General features: G+C 35.2%; 1 protein-coding gene across 4 annotated transcripts in view; it reads right to left on the reverse strand.

The window, feature by feature from the left end:
* The window catches only part of SCN9A (sodium voltage-gated channel alpha subunit 9), an 84,574-nt gene that overhangs the window by 47,015 nt on the left and 23,297 nt on the right, over window positions 1-14,262 (reverse strand). For all 4 annotated transcript variants that reach the window (XM_061201224.1, XM_061201211.1, XM_061201219.1 and 1 more), the window contains exons 12-16: window positions 12,018-12,147; window positions 10,578-10,816; window positions 8,306-8,479; window positions 7,201-7,557; window positions 3,984-4,460 (exon numbers count right to left, since the gene is read on the reverse strand). In XM_061201224.1, the coding sequence (XP_061057207.1) occupies window positions 3,984-4,460; window positions 7,201-7,557; window positions 8,306-8,479; window positions 10,578-10,816; window positions 12,018-12,147 (1,377 nt within the window). The remainder of the gene's footprint in view (window positions 1-3,983; window positions 4,461-7,200; window positions 7,558-8,305; window positions 8,480-10,577; window positions 10,817-12,017; window positions 12,148-14,262) is intronic.

Raw genomic sequence — 14,262 nt, forward strand, 5'->3', positions numbered from 1 at the left:
GACAGAAAGTCTCCATAAGCTACAATGGGAAAAAAAGGATGCTAGGACATGAAAGAGAGGGTGGATTTGTTTTTTTGAATGGGGAAAGGGAAAGAGGGAAAGGTGTCAAAGGTCAAAGATATTCTTTCCCCCTGTTCAAAATGCAGATTCTTAAACAGGTAAAAGTGGAAAATACCCCAGCCCCTGAATAAAGAAAATGATTTCTCAGAAACCTGGATCAAAATAAACCAGGGATGGGACTTCCCTGGTGGTCCAGTGGTTAAGACTCCGTGCTTCCACTGCAAGGGGCACAGGTTCAATCCCTGGTCGGGGAAGTTCCGCATGCCGTGCAGCGTGGCCAAAAAAAAAGAAAAATAAATAAACCAGGGATGAATTTAGGTTCATTTCCTATGCAAACTCAATCCAGCACAGTGGCCCCTGGGAACCCTGCTGGTAAGGATTCTGAGGTTGCATCCAGACTTAGGCAGAGAGAGTTTGGAGGATATGGACTAGAACAGGCGTTTGTAACAAGCTCCTATGTTTGTCTTTACACACTAAAATTTAACCTGTAGCAAATAGCTACTTACAGTGTGTACATGACTACTAATCATACCCATGATAATTGTTAATTGGGCACTTATTTTCCAACAGGCACTTGTTTATCTAAATCATTCAATTTTTATTACAATTCTATGTTGCATACAAGTAAACTAGAAAAAAAACAGAGGTTTTTTAAAATTGCTCAAGATCATGGAGTTATTAGCAAATATTAAATACAGGATCTAAGGCAAGTATTCTATCTCCAGAGGATGCATTCTTCATCATACTCCAAGGTAGTGCTTAAGACTTAAATAACTTACAAATATTCAATTGGGCATTATTTTCCATTGGATAATCATGATTTGCCTCTTTGGGCAAGGTTCATCAAGAACATGGAATCATTATTTCAAAGATATCTGAGGCATGAAAAATAAGAAAGTTACATAGGAGTTAAAAAATTGGGAACTCAAGTAAGAGCTGAAGATTAGGGGAATTAGAGCAGGGAGGTTAGCCTGGAAGGGCGTTAGAAAACACTTTAGGTGAATAAGGAAATCTGCATTTTTTTAGTGGTCCAAATTGAAAAATAAAACCAACAAGTCATAACTAGGAACATTTAAATCTCAAGCTACTGGAGAGAAAGGCTCTAGACACAGGGTGTCACAGTTGGCAACAGCTTAATATTATCTAACAAATTTCCTGTAGAGCTTGAAATTTCATTACTTCTCAAGTCCAGTATATAGTCAAGTAGGTTTGAATGTACTCAAGATGACACATTTTGAGATATGCCATGGAAAATGTCTTATGAAGAAGGACAAACTTTCAAAATCCATAATTTAAAATCTGAACTTTTAGAGGCTAATAATGATGATGAATTCAGTAACAAACACAATACCTAACACTTTTTTAGGGCTTACCAACTCAAATACTGTGCTAAATGATTTAAAGAGACTAGCTTATGTATTCCTTATTACAACCTATGAGGTAGCCTCAAGCTCCTGAATATTATACCATGTAAACCACAGATATGAAATAGAAAAAGTGTATTTTTTCTCATGTAGTTATGACTATAATGTCATAAAAAAACCCAATGATAATTAAGAATATTAAAATGTTACCATCAAACGGTCTTTGGATAACACAGTTTAAGGGCACTAAATTTCACGCTTTTTAGGAAGGATTTATGGGCTAGGTGGCAGAGTAACTTTATGGATGGTTAAAATAGTCTATTTCAGTAACCAAATGGTTTATAGACTAAATCATTAATTATAAAAGACTGCTGGATACTATGACATCACAAACTTCCTCTGGATACCACAGGGTATGTAAATTCTTCAGAAGCATGGCTCAGTATCCCAGGGGAGACAAACTGGGTATTAACTCCAATAGGAATGTGGGTTTTATCCCTGAAATAGATAAATACAGGAGAAGGAAGGTAGACTTATGAATAACAAGACTGGGATTCTTGTCTTGGCTCTGCCTTGAACCAGCTTTATAACTATAGATAAAGTCGCTTCCTCTTAATGGCTTTCTCAGTTAGGAAATGAGGTGCTAAATGGGGCAGGTCTATTATAGTCCCTTTACAATGTTATAATTCAACAGACTAAGAATATGATTTTTGCCAGCGACTAAGGAGATCCATGTAGGGATAGCCACAGGCTTTGAGCAAAGAAAAAACGACCAGGTAAGAAATGATTCCTCCCAAATATTAAGATGAAAGCAATATTTGGTAAACTCAACCAAGCTACCAAAGTGCTTTAACACCCAGAATCTCAAGCTTATTCAGAAAGTCTGCCAGGCAGTTAGGGTTTTACAACTCTAATCTTTGTAGGCAGAAAAATGGGTAATTGAATTAGTTTTCCTTTTCACGTGAGACTAGACCCAGATTACTGTTCTTGAGCGGGGTATGTGAAGTCTAATTTTCTACCTTCAAGCCAAAACAACCACATCTTTTGAATTTTGGATTACTTCTTCCATGTAAAGATTTTTCAAATAAAAAATAAAATATTTTATTCCTTACTTTGTGATCTTGGAAATAATTTTTTTGGCTACTTAAAATATATATATTCATAATTTATTTAATCATCTATTCATTCAATAAGTAAGTACTGAGCATTTACTCTGCACCTAGTACTGGTCGTATGGTGTGCATGCACACAAACACACACACACACACACAAAGAGCTGTGTATCTTTGTTCCAAAATCCACTATAAATTCATGGAGGATAGGTCTTAATATAAGGTTAAGAAGATAGAAGATGTTTGGGAAATACCTGTCAAACACTTTCAAATATGACCTAAAGAAAGGAAAAATATTTTAAAGTGATATCTTAAAACTTTAAAGAGATGCCATAAAAAATGCTTTGTGATAAAACTCACTTATGATTATTATATTCCATATTAATAAAAATACAGCTCAATAATGCTTTGAATATATGCAACCAGGTGTGGGGAAGGAGGATACAAAAAAAGTTTTAATAAAAGTTTCCCGTTTTCAATGAGTTTACAGTACCATTTGATGCATACAATAATTTCTCAAAAAAATTAAGATGCAAGGCTAAATAATAAGTCTAGGAGAAGGCATAAAATTGCGTGGGGTTCAAAATGAGATCATATCTGTTTGAAGAGAAACTAGGAATGATGCAACAGCTACCACTTTTGAGCTCTGATTACTGTTCTAAGCATACTACATGTGTTAATTCATTTAACCCTCACCTAACCCTATGCTGTAAGGGCTAATAATTTTACACACGAGGAAGCTGAGGGCTATGTCTTGAAGTACATGTTTAGGATTTTGACTGAAGAAGGAAACCCCAAGCAAAATCATGCAGGTTGTGAGTGTATGTGGCCCAGAAGAAAAATGGCTTGGTTCAGGCGCAGGAGCCCTAGCAAGCCCAGGAGAGACAGCTGGTCAGCTGGCTGGGGCCATGGTGTGAAGGCTTTACGTATGGTCCACAATTCAAATCTACATTGCGGATCAAGGATACTTCAAAGGAGAAGTATGATTAGGATTGAACCTAAGTAAAATTAATCAAACAAGTGGATTAGAGTAGATGGAAAATGGAGGCAGAGACACCAGTGGGGAATCCACGTGGAATGGTTTCGGCAAGAAGTAGAGAGGGCAAAGGCAAAGGTGATGAACAGGAGCTGTGGATTCAACAGACACTGTGAAAGGAGATGGTATATGACTTTAGGATTGATAACAAACAGGGAATAAAGGAAGGGAAGACTTAAAGATACCTGGTGCTTTCAAATTTCGCTAAATGGATTATATCAGTTATGAAGAACCAGTAAGTAAAACCTTACCATATGAACCTGCAGGAAGCTACAGTATAAATTCACATACACACAAACTACTCAGTAGTATGCAATATTAGAATAAACTTAGGACAGCAAAAATCTGAAATTTTAACTCATTTCGTACTAGTTAATAACATGAAACAAAATGTGTATAAAACAATCTTACCCCTTTGCTGTATTCACTATCTGAATCACTGCTAAGTTCCTCAGTATTCATAATTTCCAAATCAGATTCCCCAGGTGCAATTGGCACTGTCACTGTGAGGCTGGGATTATGAATAAATGATTGACAATCACTTTCTTCCACCAAGTATTTGTCCATGCTGTTTCCAAAACCACTGGTTTTATCTTTTTCTTTGTGAAAATTGTGATCCTTGCTCATTTCAGCAAGTGTGTGGTTAGAGATGTAGTTTTCCTTCTTAAAATTTAGATCTTCTGTTCGGCTTATCTCTCTGGAAATCTTTGGCTTTGTGGAAAATGCTTTTAGAATAAATTCACGTAAGGTTTGTTTCACATAATTTATTCCCTTCTTAATTCTAGCCACTGCAGTCTGGAGGTTGTTTGCATCAGTGTCTTCTTCAATTGCTGTAAGATTGTCTGAACTAAATGAGCTCAATAATAAAGCAAGAAATAGGTTGAGGACCTATGTCAGGGTGGGGATAGGGTGTGGAGAAAAAGGGAGACAGGAAATAAAAACGAAAATAAGTGCAGTTTTCTGAAATACAGGCCAAAATCCAAACCAGCAATGAAGAGCCCTGCACTTCTTCACCCATAGATAAGAACATATGATAGGTGTAGAGGAGAAGCTAGAGTCCTCATCAGTCTCTCCATGTCTGAGCTTCTGTGAACTCTGGGGAGCAGAGGTCAGCCATACCCTTAAAGGGCTAGCATGAGGAGCAAAGAGAATGCTCCCTCACCATTACCATGATGTCATTCCTAAGTTCCTTTCTACAGCAGGAATCCCTTGTCCAAATTCCCTTTTATGGGTCTAAATAGCTCTTCTAACATTACCTTTGATATCTGTTACCTGTGAGAAACAAGCAGAACAAGAAAATTGTGACTAGTGTCTATTGTGCTGAAGGTAGCTTAAGCCAAGATCTGTGTTCACTTTTCCCAGGAGATAAATGTCACTTATTACAACAAATGGAACATATAACACTTGCAGAGCTCCTGTAATAAAATATTCTGTCCGAGAATTTTGCCAACGTGCAACTTAATGCGGCTTTTTTTTTTTGGTTGCGCTGTGTGGCATGCGGGATCTTAGTTCCCTGGCCAGGGATCAAACCCGCGCCCCCTGCAGTGGAAGCATGGAGTCCTAACCACTGGACTGCCAGGGAAGTCCCTTAATGAAGCTTTTAAAGCAAAGAAAAAGACCTGCCCATTGAACCCAATTCAAATGAGACAATGGCATTATGATTGGGTGGCTTCACTGCCAATCATTTTGGCCCTGGACAACTCCAGGTCAAGACAACTCCTACTTGAAGCAAAGTTCTGTTTGTGCGCAAACTATTTCTGTTTTTCCTCCTGGAGGTAAGGGTCCAGGTGAACAGAATATTGTGGAAAGAAAAAAAAAAAAAGGAATTCTTACAGAGGGCTAAAAATATGTAAATCATATTTTAGAAGTGTTTTACATAAAAAACAAAAAGATAATTGAAATAACCTTTCATTTAAGTCTCTTCATGGCCAAAAACATCTACCTCATATTTAAACAATCAAAATTAGACCAAACTGAGGAAAAGGGACTCACCCCTGATTTTGGTCACACCTAAAACAATTTCTCAGAAATGTAAGTAGAAAAGCACAAGTTAAAAATGTCTGTGTTAATATGTCTAGTTTAAGAGAAGAATCTGAAAGGGAGGGGAAAGAGAAAAGCATAGAAAACAATTTGATGAATCATTAAGGAATTCTGAATTGGTTATTTTCATTTTGGTTTTTATTGTCAATGAAAAATATATTTCACTATGAAATGTATGTTTATGTGTATGTTTTAATAGGAATGTTGATGGGAAGCCAAGGGCTCATTTTACCCTTTAGTCTCCCTAATCAATGCAAATGTTAATAGATTTCTTTTTTTCCTTCAAATTTGTAATTAGATTTCATTTTTCCAGCTTTATTGAGAGATAATTGTCATACAACACTGTGTAAGTTTAAAGTGTACAACATGTTGATTTGATATCCTTATATATTAGGGAACACCTCCATCACGTCTCATAATTACCATTATTTTTTTGTGGTGAGAACATTTAAGTCTACTCTCTTAGCAACTTTCAAGTTGGCATGTGGGCTGCAAGGACAAAAAAAATGAGCAACTTATTTTTAAGCCAGTGGGAAGTGAAGGTACTAACCAAATGGCTGTTATCACAGATAACCTCCTGGGATACCTGATGAAGAGTCTGATGCTAGGTTGACCAACTAAAACAAACCAACATGGTGGCTTTGAAAACTGAATTGAGTCATTGAAGAGCATCTTATCCCAATTATCTCCTGCCTCTAAGCTTGAAAATTCCTACCAAGAGGTACGTATAACAAGGAAACAAACAGTGAAGGCGTACAAGCTAGGAAAACACTAATGGAGAAGCATATCACTTGTAAAAGAGATGCTATAGAGCAGTGGTGGGCAAATTTTTTCTGTAAAACGGCCAGCTAATAAATTATTTAGGTTTTGTAGGACAAAGAATCTCTATGGAGACTACTCAGACCTGTTTGTGTAGAGTAAAACAGCCAAAGACAATATGTAAATGAATGAGCATGTCCGTGTTTCAATAAATTTTGCTTATGGAAACTCAAATTTGAATTTCATATAATTTCCATGTGCCAAAAAATATTTTTCTTTATATTTTTTTAACAATTTAAAAATATAAAAAACATTTCAGTTTTGCAGGGCCATGCACAAACAAGCAGTGTGTGGGATTTGGCCCATGGGCCATATTGTTTGCTGATACTTGTTATAGGTGCTAGTCTTATATGTGACTTTAACAGAGCAGGCCTAGTCCTTCCATTTGCCTTGTTCCATTATAACTTCATTTTTGTTATTGTTAATTTAATCATATTCTATTTACTAGTATAGCTTCACATTTGAATCAACACTTAAGAGACATGAAAACCACAGATGTAATTCATATGACATCACTATCAAAATGAAAGAATAGAACACTTTCCATTAAAATAAATATTGTGAAAAATATAAATATAGCTTATCTGGCACAGAAATGTAGACAATATTTCATTTTCTTTTCTGTTCTTCACTGAATTAAAATAGTCAATATTCCATTATAATTAATAGTTTTAGATCTAATTAATCCTATAATTATAAAAGTAACTGATCATATCATGTAACAATTTTCTATGGAGAATTTTAAATGTATGAACATCAGATTACATACCACCAGGTTTCCAATGACCATGACCATCATGTAAACAATAAGGCACATGGCTTGACCGGCGACCTCCATGCAGTCCCACATGGTCTCTATCCACTCTCCACACAGCACTCGGAACACAATCAGGAAGGAGTGGAAGAAGTCATTCATGTGCCAGCGTGGGAGTGTGCAGTCTTCATTGATCTTACAGACACATTCTTTGTAGCTCTTACCAAAGAGCTGCATGCCGACCACGGCAAAAATGAAGACGATGATGGCCAACACCAAGGTGAGGTTACCCAGAGCCCCCACTGAGTTACCAATGATCTTGATCAGCATGTTCAGTGTTGGCCAAGATTTTGCCAACTTGAAAACTCGGAGCTAAAAGTAAACACAAAGCTTAATATTAATTTTTATGAAAAAGTTCTCAATGTTTCCAATCTTGAATTTTGTTCCAAAATTTAGTTCTAAAATATTGTCATTATTACCTAGCTAAAATCGACGATTTCTACTTTTCATTTTCATCTACTCTCAATATTCCTGTTATTTTTTTATACTTGCCACCATATAATTACCACACAAATTTTGAAGGAACTGTAATTTTAGTTCAGGATTGTTATAGAACCTCTATCAGATATTATATCCTTTAAATTGAAAATTTATCCTTAATTCTATTTTCTGATACTTTCATAATTTTTTTCATGCTGACATAGGGAGAAAGCCTAACATGTTAGAGGAAAAAAGCATTAGAAAGTCTTTACTTTTTAATATTTTTGATATCAGAGAACAATTTTGAGGGTATAATCTTTATTTATCAAATCCACAAAGTAATGAACATATTATAATGGTTGAAATTCTATAAACCATAAGCTTATTGCGATATAAATCATCGCCCTACCATTATACTAGCATACAACTGAATATGTCTTCAAGATCCTAAAATTAAGATATCTGTGTGATTTTGAGCTCTAAGTGCATTTGTTACTGAATGGGCTTTATTTTACTAGATATTGAGACCTAATCTTGTCTTTTGATTCAAACCTCCAAAAGTTTTAAATAATAATAATGCAAAACCAAAGAAACACCCCTTTATATGTAGAATATAATGGTAAGGTTGGTCTATATTTACCAGTCTGAATGATCGTAGAACTGACAATCCTTCCACATCTGCTAGAAAAAGCTCCACTAAGCTTAAAGTCACAATAAGACTGTCAAAAATATTCCATCCTACTTGGAAGTACTCATATGGATCCATGGCAATTAGTTTTAAAACCATTTCAGCTGCAAAGATGCCAGTAAAGACCTACATGAAAAATATAATATTTTTCTAGTATTATTAGAAGGTATGGAATCAAGCTAATGATAATAATGACTATATGTTTAGCATTTACTGTGTTTCAGACAATGTGCTAGATACTTTATAAACATATTACTATTTCATTCAATCCTACAAACCAAGTATCACTAGTCCTATAGCTCTAATACAAGCATTGAAGGGTTATGAAGCTCTAACTCACCTATCAGCTCTCATCACCTTTAGATAGCATCATAGAAAAGCATACTAAAATTTCAGATAAACCTTTGAAAATTAACACAGGCAATCTTTGCAAAGCAAGTTTTGTGGGTCAACAAGTTATTCTGGAAGATAATATAAAGGAAACAGACTGATTCAAAAATTTTGAGCCAGTCTTTTTTTCTGGTCTGACTACTCTTAGGGTAATAAGGAACAAGTTGACTCACTCTTTAAAGATTTATCAGTAGAAAAGGAAAAAGTATTTAATTGATACAGTAGCAGCTAAAGTAAGACTTCCAAAGCTTTAACACAAAAGTGCATCACAAAACATCATTAATTCATGACATGGCATCAAAGGACTCATTTAAAAAGGCAACAGTGAAAGACTTATGAATCATTCGGGTACAATTTGATTCAAAGAAACTGAGCAAAGAAGGTTCAAAGGGAAATAGTTAGCTCTATAACTGTGCGAGTCATTTTTAAAATAATGCAGCATCAAGAAGACTAGCAGGGAGCACCCAGACTTGGGATTGTAGTTATAGACAAGAAACACGGTGAGTCTTTTTTGGATTCACAGTGATGCAGTCAACTCAGTGAGAAGGTACTGATTTTCATCATCTGGACCTCTACCAACAATTAGGAACTAGATTAAATAGTCCTGCCTTTTTCCAGTGAGGAATGGAAAGAAAGAAGAATGCTAACTTAGAGCACATGAGTTTTAAACATCCTGACTGGGAATATTCATAAGAAATTTTGGAGAGATGATCAACTCAGAAACACTCTTTGACTTCAAAGATCAATTGGTTTGGGACCACGGCAAAAGTAAAATTATCTTATACAGACATTTGCAAAGACATCCAGAGTTTTTCATGATTTATGAAGAGTCATAAGTTGGGACCCTTTGGTTGTGAAATAGTACTTCTGCCTGGTTCATGCAGATTGTTGGAAACTAGCACTTTCTATTTGCCATAAGGCATTAATTAACTTGAGTGTGATCAACACTGCACATTAAACAGCATCAACTTTCCTACTAGAATCCTTCTAGTCTGCCCTTATGTCTTCTGTGTCCAGTTTAATCATTCTGGTTTCCAAATATTCTTGTTCTTAAGGCTTGTTTCTGCTGATTCATTGAAAGCATGATGGTGATGATGATGATGATGATGATGATGATGATGATGATGGTGATGGTGATGATGATGATGATGGTGATGATGACAATAGGTTTGATTTGTTGAGTACTTACTATATGCCAGGCTGATAAGTAGAAAGTATTTATTCCTCTCAATGATATTATATATAAAATATTATTATCATTATATTAAAGAATTATTATTATTTTATAAATAAAGTATTATAATTACATAAATGAGAAAATTAAAGATTACAGATATTAAAACATTTTCCCAAGGTCATAAAACCAGTAAGAGGCAAAACCAGGATTCAAACTCAGGACTTTGGGCCTCCAAAGGTCTAGATTCTTTACCTATTATGTCAAAACAAAGTATCCATAGCTTTTCTGAAAACATGTAGGGTATGTACTCACAAGGAAGCTGCAGTGTAATTATAAAATGGGTAAGGAAGTATCAAATTTTCAAAGTGTTGCTGCTAAGAGACATGCCAGCAGAAAAACAGAACACACTATCAACTCCCAAGATGTGACTCGTTACGGAAATAGTATTGTTATTTATAGGCCTCAATATTACCACAAAATTATTTAAAAAATAGTAACTATCACCAGAAACTTGACTCTGTACAATGATTCATACTGTGAATTCTGGAGGTGCCTAATTACCTAGCTAAATATCCATCTGACTTCAAAAAAAGAAACGACAATCATGACAAACAAAGAGAGCAGCTCTGGGAACATAACCCACATTAAGAGACTTACCAAATTTCCCACAGTGAGCACGTTCTTGAATTCATCAGTCATTGGGTGATGTTCCATAGCCATGAACAGTGTGTTTAAAACTATGCAAATGGTAATAGCAAGATCTACAAAAGGATCCATTACAATAAAATAGATAAGTTTTTTGAATTTTATCCAATATGGAGAGCAATTCCAGATCAAGAATGTGTGTGCAAATCTGTACCACCAAGGTGGACATTTTTGTCTGGACTCCTCGAGTTCTGGGAGAAAAAACAACAGAGAACACCAAGTCAATCATTTGCATATTGTATACTTTTTATTCCTCACCAGATACAAATCAGCAGTATACTTTAACACTGAAACACGTCTTCTGTTTAGACTTTGCAAATTTAACAGTACTGTTTCTATGAAAGCATAGCATGTTACATAAAAATCTTATATCACACGTTCATTTACTAGATCAACCATAAGGAGAAGGCAGTGAAATTAATGAATGAGAGCAGATACGGATATCTCTGAGAGAAACATATACTTAACATATGACAGCAAACAAGAGAATTGATGTTTTCTTAATGGAGATATGTATATTTTTAAGATAAATGTATGTATACCAGTATACATACTTTCCCCTGTGTCCTTAACCCATTACAACAATAACACACTTCTACTCTACCCAGTAAAAGCTCTTGCTAGTTCACAGGTGAAAACAATCCCAGAACCAAGAGACTGAAAATAATTTATAGAGTGATTCATGCAATAGGCACTAAACACCATTAGCCCATTTAGTTCTCATCATAAATTTAGGAGGTAGGTGAAAACTTTGTCTGGGCCCATCATGGGTATGTGGGGGGATGAGGTGGTAGCCCGTGGACAAGGTAAGACCTGGGGCACATTGTGGGGAGAGAAGGTGGGAGCCAACACATTTTTTAAATTGCCACCCTTTGACCGACCACTACTATTCACATCATATTCTCTGAACTGCTTTCTCTAATTCCTTTGGATCACAATCTTAACAGATGTCATGTCACATATTACCATTTTATAATTTTATAGAAGGTGCTCAGAGGCAGCAATTTATAAACACCTGGAAGTTTGTATTATTTTCTCACATTTTAGAAAGATGATCAATTCCAAGAGACTAGGAAAAGTTTTGAAGAATACATAGTGAGAGAACCACACAGGCCTGGGTTAACCTCCCTTTCTTCATTTAGTACCATAAAGCTATCTATCTTTGAAAGGCATATCGCCCAAAGCCTGTCTTTAATCACAAATAACTTTATCCACTTTTTAAGCACATAAAGACAATTCCTTTAGTGTCCATTGGTTAGCCTTACCATTGTTTATAACCATTTTATATTCTTTGAATTCTTTCTAAGAACTTGCTATATCTATTTAAGGCTGACTAGGACTTACCTGAATTTTGTTAAAAATCTGTATGGTAAAGAGAATATTATTCCATACCTTCTACAGTGTTTGTTAATATGCTTGCCCTACTCATTGCCCTTTGTCTGAGATTGGGATCATTCAACATATCCTCAGAAAGGAGGTAAGAACTGGAACGTCTTTTCTTGTGTATTTGATTGTTTGTACCCTGAAAAAACAAGATGATTAATTACAGTTTTAAGAATGGAATTCTAATAAATTGTAGGTAGAAAATAAAATCTTGCTCACACAGTTGTAGTGAGTAATTAAAAGTAGAGTCTAGAGTGTTGATTTGAATCATGGCTCTGCTACTTACAGGCTGTGTGTCATAGGAGAGTTACTTAACCTCTCTGTCTCCATTTCATCACTGGTAAAATGGGGATAATCATAGCACTTGCCTTACAATCTTGCTATGAGTATTAAATGAATTAATACTTAGGAAATAAAAAATAAAATGAGCTTCTTTCATTGTTAAATTCACTATCATTATCTATCTTTCAGGGTTTCCAATTTATTCAGATAGTTTTACTATGTAAGAATCCTACGTGTAAACAGCTAAACAATTGTTGTAAGTGGCGTGTGCGTGAAGGGGTAGAACCTAGATTTCTAGGTTAAATTAAATTTCTGTAATTATTCTTTGTTAAGGTACAGCAATAACAGAGGCAACTGTAATGATTGTTTCTCACTGCCAAGGAAGATCTCATGAGCTGCTCTGAGGCTATGAGGATAAATGACTCAGTTGGAAAAGGACAATTAAGACTGATGGAAAATGTAGCAAAATGGAGAATATAAGCTCCATCTAAAAGAGGTGACCACTCTCCAGCTCTAAAGGATTGTTGCTATGCAGCAGGAATATGAGCTCAGTCTTACCAGGTATATACCCATTTTTATGTGAGGATGTCTTATTTCTAAATCTTAGCAACTAATTCAAAGTTAAAACACTATGCCAGTTCAGGGCAGGCCAACAATACACACACACGCACACATGCTCACACACATATATATACATATAAACAACTATACAAGTCTACATTTATCATCTATCTAGTTGTGTGTGGTATGTATGTACATGTGTATACACACAAACACACACACCATTCTACATATATATAGATATACAGATCTAGAGTTGTAAAGTTGTACAGTTTAGATATAGTTATGTTTGTGTATATATTAAAACATTGACAGACAGGCAAAAATATGTGTATGTGTGTATGTATGCATGTATGTGTATGTGCAAAGACACACACACATATCTGCAGGTGGCTTTATATAGAAATCTTTCTATAACCATGTTTTCTCTGATATACTCTCTTACTGACTTTCCAGAAGCAGAGATTTCTTTTTCCCCAAGTCAAACAATCAGCTGTGTTGATTAAATAATTTGTTCTCCATGTAGACATGTCTCAGGTGTCAAGTTTATATTATTTCTCATGCAATTTTTCCATCTAAACTGTACATTATTCCACACTATTATGTTTTGCATTTCTATTGATTCTTAAAGTTTCCACTAATTACTCAAGTTTTGTAGTTTTAGTTTCAGAATTTAGAGTGCTACTGATTTTTCTGTGGGTAAAAATAAAGTATTAAATAAAACATTCCATTTAAAAATAGGAAATAATCTCCAAATCTGATACACATTATATAATCTTTTACAGGTAATACACATTGTTGAAAAGCAAAACACAACAAAGATCTGATTCTATGGAAATTTAACATGCTCGTTTGATAAGGCAAAACACCTTGACAGAGGGCTGAAGCTGTATCGTGCAAGCACAGAGGTCACAGGTGACCTAAAAGCACATGCGCTCTTTCAAACCAAATGAAAATATGTGTGTGGCCATGGCTTTGATGGAACTTTATTCTCACTTGAAATACTACATTGTCTGCAACTATGAATTTATGAATAGGTAGCCCAAGTTCAAAGTCAAAGCCTTGCTGATACTGAGTAATGCAGTGTAACATAGTGAGTGGCCTTAAGAGGTAACCTAGATACTCCATAAACCGGAAAGACTTTCAAGCCTAATCACACCCTTTTCTCAAACCACTCAATGACTCCTAAACTCTTGAAATTGTTGTTTTGGAAAGGTGTTTTGTTTTTGTCTTTATATATATATGTTTGCATTTCTGTATGTGTTTTGGATATTACGTTTTTATTCATAGATTCCAGATAAAAGAGTTTTGTTGTTTTTTAATGAAAACAGTAAGTTTCATTTATGTATGGGAAAAAGCACAGTTATTCTAAATTATTTCCAAGAAGCCTACCACACATTGGAGAGAAAGT

The sequence above is a fragment of the Eubalaena glacialis genome, chromosome 1 (genome assembly GCF_028564815.1).
Source record: "Eubalaena glacialis isolate mEubGla1 chromosome 1, mEubGla1.1.hap2.+ XY, whole genome shotgun sequence".
Taxonomy (NCBI): domain Eukaryota; kingdom Metazoa; phylum Chordata; class Mammalia; order Artiodactyla; family Balaenidae; genus Eubalaena; species Eubalaena glacialis.